The sequence below is a fragment of the Zingiber officinale genome, chromosome 1A, assembly GCF_018446385.1.
Source record: "Zingiber officinale cultivar Zhangliang chromosome 1A, Zo_v1.1, whole genome shotgun sequence".
Lineage (NCBI taxonomy): Eukaryota > Viridiplantae > Streptophyta > Magnoliopsida > Zingiberales > Zingiberaceae > Zingiber > Zingiber officinale.
Genome location: NC_055987.1, coordinates 147,669,110 through 147,678,697, shown reverse-complemented (window position 1 = coordinate 147,678,697; position 9,588 = coordinate 147,669,110). Strand labels below are relative to the sequence as shown.

The 9,588-nt window shown below is 33.3% G+C and overlaps 1 protein-coding gene across 1 annotated transcript; it reads left to right on the top strand.

Annotated features, from left to right (window-relative positions):
* The first annotated feature begins 990 nt into the window (after positions 1-990).
* Positions 991-1,485, top strand: LOC122004760 (cysteine-rich repeat secretory protein 9-like). Its single transcript, XM_042559601.1, has one exon. The coding sequence runs from the start codon at positions 991-993 to the stop codon at positions 1,483-1,485; it is 495 nt and encodes a 164-aa protein (XP_042415535.1).
* The last annotated feature ends 8,103 nt before the right edge of the window (positions 1,486-9,588 follow it).

Here is a 9,588-nt window from a genome sequence, read left to right as displayed (position 1 = left end):
CTAATATAAATGACTCCATTAACCTAAGTGAAGGTTAGTAATTCCATTTCATAATTTTATTAACATAAGTGAATAGTAGTAATTTCATTTAATGACTCCATTAACATAAATGACTCCACTAATATAAATGAATATTAGTAACCCCAATGAAATGATTATCCCTATTTTTATCTTATTCTATAAATTTATACATCTTGTGTGAATTAAGTATGTGTGAGAGGAAAAAAATAACAAAGAAAGGAGTATAAGAAAAAAGAAAATTATAATTTCTATCTTGTTGAGAAAAATAAAAAAAAGATTATCATTACATATTATCAAGTTAAGTATTAAAATATTATAATATAACATTGATAATTCAATATATATGTGATTATCATCTCGACTTAAGTAATCCGTGGCTAGGATTCCAAAAAATTCTTAAAATTTATAGTAATGATCACCAACCAAAATATAAAATTTAATTTCCACAAAACAAAAATAAATTATATATTTTATTTTCATCAACATCTAACAATTTTAAACTAAATTAAGCTTTTCAGTTTCATTAATTTTAGCTGTGTCAGAAACACTTTTAGTTAAAGTTAGTTTATAATAATATTAAATTAGGTTTTTTTTAAAAAAAAAATACGAACTGCTGTTTTAATATAGTTTTTCTAATGATAATACAAATAAAAGGTTATTTTCGCCCAACAATGATAACTACTTTTCCGAAAAAATATACTTTGTTTATTCTTTTTTTATTTGCCTTTTAGTTAAATTTGGGGGACATCTTATACCTATTCCAAAGTCTATATACAAGATATTTATCTAATGAGATTTTAGTTTTAATTGATAATCTAGTTGTTCAGACTTTGCCGACTAATTCTAAAAATAAATATATTTTTTTTTTAATTCTAACACGATTTATACATGCTACTTTCGGTCCTATTTTTATTGGAGTAGACCAGTAGTAGGCCCTCCACTAACTTTTGGGTGGTTGGTGGCGTTATAATGAAAAATGTCAAGGATCAAACTGAAACTAAAACCGCCCCATGCGTGTTGCTATATTTACCCACCACCTTCGATCTCTTTCCACAAATTCATTCCCTCCGGTCTTCTTCTGACCCAACGACACCCAACTCCTCCCTTTCCTTCCCCTTCACGGAGCTGCGCTTTGTTGTTGGCAAGGATCAATCGAAGGAAACAGAGGACGAAGGAGGTCGACCCGTTGTTCGTTGCAGAGAAGAGGTCGAGGGAAGGAGCATGACCAAGTACGCGGAGTTCTTCGATATGGGGGTGAGAATAGTGGCCCGGTTCCACTCCCACTGCCCGCAGACCGCTCGCATGTACTACAAGCCGCCTCCCACCTCCTTCGACGCCGACGAACCGCCGGCACCCGAGGCCGCCAGCCGCCATAGCCCTCCGCCACCGCCGGCGACTTTCAGCGAATGGCCGAAGGCCGAGCCGACGCCCCACGGATTAATCTTTACTCCGTTCGAGGATTGAAATGGTGCATGCTCTGTTTTCCGGCCGATGGGAAAACAAAAAGGGGATTTTTTTTTTCTTTGTTTTATCTGGAAAAACAAATATTTTGATGAAAAGGAAATGGAAATTAGAGGATTAATAAATTAAATACTCGTGTTCTTTGATGACAACTACAGAATATTTATAAAAATTATTTTTTTAAAATAAGACGTGTAATTAAGGGATGTTTTTAGATTGTCCGTCATTTTTATTTCTTAATTTATCCTGTTAACATGTGAGAAATTTTCATAGGATCGAATTATCATTAATTTTTTAAATAATTATTATTTTAAATATTAAATATAAACACAAAACTCATTTTCATCTAAAATTATACGATTATATTGCTCATCCATTATCGTCAGTTCTATGCTAAAATATAGGCAGAGATTTTTTCTATAAATTTCATGTTCATTATTATAATAAAAAATAATTATATTCAACTCGAAGAAAGTGATGGAAATAAAACGTTGTTGTGGAGCAGAGGATATATGCTTGCGAATATTATTATTATTATAAATTAATAATTAATTCATAAACAAGTTTTTTTTATTTCTTTTTGACTTTCTTCGCCGGAGATTTCGAAATCGACTTTTCTTTTGTCGGGAAAAAAACTTTATGGTCAATTTATTTAATTAATTAGTCGTACAGTGTGACAGTCCATCCGTGGACTTCAACTTTTGAATTTTGAAATTTGGAAGAATGGAGACTGGGAAGGCCAATTCAGCCGTCCATTAATTAATCATACTTTAGCGTAATGTTCTTGAAAAAAATAATTAAAAAACATTTAAGATGTAAAAATGTCTTAGACCATCTTCAACCTATAACACTATATTTAATGTAATTTTCAAAAAAAAAAATGATATAATTTTGATACCAAAAATACTATTTCAATTTCACTACACCAATATCATGGATAATTATTTTTCCCACTCCTTCTAAGAGCGCACTCCTCTTTCTATTGTTAAATGACCTTTTTATCCCTTTTCATATAACAAGTTATTTTAATTTTATTCATTTTTATTTACTTCTTTAGTTTTATTTTTTTATTTTATTTACTTTTATAGTTTTATTTTTTTTAATAAATTTTATTTATTATTTTTTCATAACTTTTTTATTTTTTATCCATATTTTACTTTTAATTTTTTTACAAATAATAACCTCTAAAATCTACTATTAAAAAAATAAAAAATTACAAGAGCATAGAAGAAAAAATAAAAAATCCTCTGTACCAATATCACCTATCCTCGTGTCTCATTCGTCGCCCCAACCTACCGCCGGTGGTCTCTGGTTGTCGTCCCAATTAAAACTATAGCATAAAAGAAGGTGAACGCAGTGAGGTCGTCATCGACATGATTGACGTCGAAAATCAGCCGGATCTAACACAACAAAAATAATCGAGAATAACGACTGAATCTTCCGTCGGTATTCCGTCGGTAAATGAGTTTGCCGACGGAATACCGACGAAGTTTTTGCTATCGGGAAGGATTGGGTCGGTAGTCAATTTACCGACGGAAAATATATTCAGTTAGAAATTACCGACAGGATTTATAATTCCGTCGGTAAGTATTACCGACAGAAAACTTTCGCGTCAGATAAAGGGACAACGGCGTGTAACGGAGTTTACCAAAGGATTCTTATTCCGTCGGAAATCACTGACGGAATTATGAATTCCGTCGGTATATCATCGACGGAATATTAAATTCCGTCGGCAATCACTGACGGAATTTAATTTTCCGTCGGTGAATGCTGATGGAATATTAAATTTCGTCGGTGATGTATCGTTATGCCTATTGCAAATTCGATAGGTTGCCAACGGAATTTAATATTCCGTCGGTGATGTATCGTAAACACCTGTTGCAATTCGATAGATTGCCGACGGAATGAAGATTTCCGTTGGTAATATCCAGTAAAAGTTTTGAAATGTCTACTCTGCATTTCCCACTTATCATATATACAAATTTTATACAATAAAAACCATCACAAACGATGGTAACACAAACTCAAATCATATATAATAGCAATCCATACAATAAACAACCAACACAACATACAATATGCTCACAAAAAAAATAATAAAACTGTCTAAAAAATAATACAAAACATAGTAACAAGTGGTCATATATCCAAAATTCAAAATATCCAAAACATACTGACAATCAAAAATATCCAAAAGTACTGACAAATTAACATCAAATACAAAATATCCAAACTTACAATGATATATCACCTACACATATATCCAAATATAATCCTGTAAAAGTCAAATATAAGAGATTATAATCAAACTGAATCGATATAAATGTAATATATACCTCAAGAATTGTAATATATAAGTAATTTTGCATGTAATAAAATACTTGGATTATATTATAGATATCCAATGATAGTACGGTGGTGATTGTATCAATACGGACTCCTACAAAATGTAATACAATTTAAGATAAATATCTAAATTTGTTAAGAATCTAAAACCTAATAAGAATATGAAATTGTAATGACTACTCTATCTTATAAGAGATAAGGAAACAACTAATCACATTCAAGCATTAGTGGAAAGCAAGATGTATGCAACATGCTCATGGTAGTGTCAGATTTATTTTCAGCATGCATTTTGTATTTAAAATTTGAAAATACACAAGACGTAGCAAAAACTTAGAAGTATGTATCTTGATACAATAGTGCTATCATTAATGAGTAATAATAGTTTTGTTAGCAACTACTATATATACCATAAAGCAATTGAATAAGTTTACTATAAGTTTTAATAGTTGTGTTATAATAAGAGCAATTTAACTTTACAGCTATTTTAGTCAGAGGTGATGGGATTTTCATATCCTTCCTTTACAACAATATGCAAAACTGAAAGTGATATAAATTAAACTCATATGCAAAGTAATAAAAATTTAGGATCGAGATATACATATTCCATATTTTACCTGTTGTATTTAGAATCTAGCATGAATTTAGTTCTAAATTAAACTCATGTTTTAACTAAAAACGAAACTTAAGTTGTACACTGCACATTAGTGGAACATGAGAAGAAAAATTAAAAATACAATAAAGAAACATTAGAATAAGACAAATAACAGAAAAAATACTATGATTTAAAAATATAAACAATTAATTTAAATGGTTATTCAATGGTTATGAGAAATTTTATAATGGGGAAAGTAAACCATATGTTCGGTTCACAATCAAACAATACTAATATTGAATTAATAACAACTAGAATGATTGCACTAAGAAAAAAATTTAGTTGTAATTGATTGAACATACCTCAGAAAAATCTAATCATCAGCAGGGTCTAATGGGTCTCGAGTCTCCTGTGACTCAATATCATGCTCTGATTGGGGATCTGTGACTGGGGCGGTTGTGATCGGTCCCATCTAGCAATGACTGCTCGCATCTGGGACAATGTCTGCTCCTGAGCAGCCCATCTCTCCTCCCACCTCTGATCCATGGTAGTCATCTGAGTCTTCAATTCTTTATTTTCTTTTCTTAATGACTCCACCTCAGAAGAAGAAGAAGAAAAGGAACTGGCACGACCCCTAGGAGTCCTCAAGCGATCAAATACCACCTTGGTCTGGGAGCCAAGACCGTAGAGGGAGGAGTTCTTTGTCCTTCCACCCACAACATCATAATAAATTTCATTTATTTGCTGGGTGGATAGATCCCGTGACTCCCCTCCCTCTACCGGTGGCCGAGATGCCTGAGCAACCCTACTTGTCATTTCCTCCTGTGTAGAAAAAAAATATACAATTTATATATTGTACACAATTACTAGAGTTAATTAATAATGAATAACGATTAATTATAATAAAGTTAAAAATTCAAACCCCAATGTTCTTCGATCGAAGATCCACGTATGTGTCATCCTTTCTCTTGTGAGTCTTAAGAAAGACCTACAGGCAAGTGAGTTGTCTTTCTAAAGAACGCTCCTGCATGCACAAATAAGTTGGTTCACAAATATACAAGTTTGTTAATAAATAAAAATACAATTTACAAAATATTAAAGTCAATTCACTAGATCCATGGCGTGCTCAACAATAGATCGAGATCTTGATGTATGGCGAGCAGATCCGGTACTCGGGTCACATGGCTCTGTATTCCTATTTTCTCGAGCTTTTAGAGCCTTTGACTGCCATCTTTCTGCAGACCAAGTAGTCGTCCATGCACTCCAAATCTCCTCGGATACATAAGCTGGTCTAGTGTCATCCTTTCTCATATAATATAAAAGGTCCTTGTATAACTTGACACAGTAAATATTCCAAGTCCCTACAAATTTTGCCTCCTGTCCTTCCTCCCATGTATATTTTTTCTGCAAATGGAAATTAAAAATTTAGTATATTAAAGATTAAATATATTGTACATATTCAACTTACTTACCAGAAATTCATTAAAATAAAAATCTTTAGTCGCATTATCTACATGTCTCCATGTAGTACCAGCAATGCAGACTCTTTCTTTAAATTTTTTTATAATATATGTGGATACTCGATGACCGTCAGGAGTAAATCTGCATATAAATAATTTTAAAACATAAGCTATATGTTTAAAAAAAGAAAATGAATTAATAATAATTAAAAAATACTTACGACTCTCCAACAACCCTAAGAACTGTAGATCTATGAAGTGATGGTGCTGGATGATCTGCCATGAGTATCTACAAAATAGCATACAATAAAGTGAACAAACAGGGTAATCAGGCAATAAAACAAGATTGAAGCATAACTTACTTAATGATCAATAATGCTAAAATTTAATCAATGTCAGTCTCTGGAAATAGTTCTACTCAACATCAACAGTTTGTAAGTCGTTGTCGCTAGACTCTGTTATGTGAGCAAAATCCTCACTGCTAGATGTCTCTACATCATCTAGCTCCTCGTCACTAGCATTAACATCTACAAGTAATTGTGATGTAGAAGGGAGTTGTGAATCAACTGAATGTCTCTCTACTTCATTATTCTGAAATGCATCATGGTTTTGAGCAGTAATGGTGTTCAGCATTTCTATGATCGAACGAGGCTTCATTCGACAAACAGACAACCATTCACTAGCTCTTCTTCTCTTCGTAGGATATTCAAGATAAAAAACGTGACCCGCTTGTATTGCAAAAATGAAAGGTTCAAACTTATTGAACCTTCTATTTGCATTAACCTCAACTAAATTATAATTTGGATGTATTCTGGTACCTGTTCTTGGGGTCGGATCATACCATGAACATTTGAATAACACACACCTTTTTATAGGTAATGCTGGATATTCAATCTCTATAATTTCCTCAAGTCTACCATAGTAATCAAACTCGGTGTTATTTGTGTCAATAGATCCCTTTACACAAACACCAGAATTATAAGTTAATCTCCGTGAATCTCGTTGTGTCACATGGAATTTGAGACCATTAACATAGTAACCAGAGTAGACCATTATTTGGCGAAGGGGTCCTGATGCAAGATTCAATATTCTATCATCTTGCACATTTGATATTATGTTGTCTTTCACCTATCAAAAGATGTATGATATAAATTAGCTAGGATCGATCTTAATTTTATGAAGAATTATGAAAATTTCTCTAACTTACATAAATTTGAAACCATAATGCAAATTCAGTCTCTAACTTGTCAGCAACTTGACTTGCACTCATTGATGGATTTTGTAGATATAATTGTTGTTCATACAAGCTGTGAACAACAATGGTTAATTTGAGGCATTTCGGATATTAAGAAAACAAATACAACAAGATTAAAGTTTGAGTGGGTAAGTTAACTTACTTGATGTATGGTTTGAATTCATCACAATTTAAGAGTATGTATGTTCTTGCAGCATGATATTCTTGTTGAGTTAACCATATAGAAACAGATGCACCCATTGGTTTACCAGCAAATTTGAAAATAGAAAGCATCGATGGGTCAATATTCTGAGTATCATCGGAATTTCTAGGACATTTGTTCCTTCTGGTTTTAACATGATCAGCAAAATAATAGGAGCAGAAGGAAGATGCTTCCTCAACCAGATAAGCATTACTTATTGACCCTTCAACTTTTGCTTTATTACGAACATTATTCTTTAATTTTCTCAAAAATCGTTCAAATGGATACATCCATCTGTATTGAACAGGACCTGCTATTCGTGCCTCGTATGGTAAATGTACTGACAGATGTTCCATTGAATCAAAAAAACTAGGTGGGAATATGCGCTCCAGCTTACAAAATATGAGAGGAATTTCTGTTTCTAGCCGAAACATATCGGTCATCATAATACATCTCGCTGTCAAATATCTGAAAAACAGACTTAACTCCGTAAGTGCTTGCCAAACATTATTGGGAAGTAAATCATGAAAAGCTATTGGAATAAGTCTTTGCATGAACACGTGGCAGTCATGACTCTTCATTACAAACATTTTTAACTTGTTCATATCAACACATCGAGCCATATTCGAAGCATATCCATCTAAAAATTTAATTTCTTTTAACCAACTACATAAAGCTTGTTTACTATCTTTGTCCAATGTATAACACGCTTTTGGAAACTTATTGGTCGTTTCATTCTGATGTAACTCTGGTTTGTTGGCTAGTTCTTTTAATTCCTCACGTGATTTTGCAGTGTCCTTAGTTCTTCCAGGTACATTCATCACAGTGTTGAAGATATTATCAAAGAAATTTTTCTCAACATGCATCACATCTATATTGTGTCGAATGAGTAGATACTTCCAATAAGACAACTCCCAGAAATATGCTCCTTTTCTTCCAATCACACTTGCACATCCTAACAAGATATTTATTTATCTCATCAGAATTAGGTTGAGATACTAGGAGAAATCCATAACTATCTATTTGTTCAATGATTTCTTCACCTGAAGCATGGACTGCTGGGTGAGGTTTTCTGACTACAACATTCTTTAGAAAATTTTTCTTATTTCGCCTAAAAGGGTGATCTAGTGGTAGAAATTTACGATGATTATCAAACCAAGATACCTTCCCACTGCAAGGTAATGAAAATGCATCGAACTCTGTCATGCAATGTGGGCATGCTAATTTACCCGCCGTGCTCCATCCCGACAACATTGAGTATGCTGAAAAATCACTGATCGTCCATAATAAGGCAGCATGCAATGTAAAATTAGTTTTACTTGCAATATCATAAGTCACCGACCCTACATTCCATAATTCATTCAGCTCAGCAATTAGAGGTTGCATGAAAACATCTATCTTATCTTTTGGATTAGCTGGACTAGGAATAAGCACGGTAAGAAACATAAATTCATCTTTCATGCACATCCATGGCGGTAAGTTGTACGGTATTAATATAACTGGCCAAGATGAATATTGTTGTCCCGACTGGCCAAATGGTTGAAATCCATCTGCAGGAAGTCCCAATCTCACATTACGTGGTTCCATTGCAAAAGAGGGAAACACAGTATCAAGATGTTTCCATGCAGGAGAATCACAGGGATAACACATTATACCTCTATCGTGCTCATGCTCATGATGCCACAACATGTGGCCAGCTGTAGCTGCAGATGCATACAAGCGTTGCAGTCTAGCAGTTAATGGAAAACAATATATCACTTTCCAAGTAATATTTCTCTTTTTCTTCCTTGGTATGCGAGTACGATGCTTAAAACGCGGGTGAGTACATATTTTACATTCATTCAAATCACTATCTTCATTCCAAAATATCATGCAGTTGTTTATACAACAATCAATCTTCTGTACAGGAAAACCTAAACCTCTGATCAATTTCTTTGTTTCATAGAAGCTATCAGTCATTATGTTATCAGCAGGGAGCAACTCTGGCATCAATTGACAAATGTCATCGTAACACCTTTATGAGAAATGATGTTTTGCTTTCATATTCAATAACCTTGCAGTAGCTGATAGTTGAGAATGACCAGAAGGAATACCTTCTCACACTTCTCTTTCACTAGCCTGTAACATTTCATATAGTTGATGATATTCAGGGGTTGATATTTCATCTATATTTGAATAATCAACTGCATTTATCGCATCTTGAACCATTGATTGCATTGAAATATCAATATTATTTGATGCTTCAGGAGCGGTAACAGTAGTCCCAGAAGAC

Coding starts and splice junctions, on each gene's coding strand:
- LOC122004760 (XM_042559601.1), top strand. CDS start 991: ATGAAAAATGTCAAGGATCAAACTGAAACTAAAACCGCCCCATGCGTG.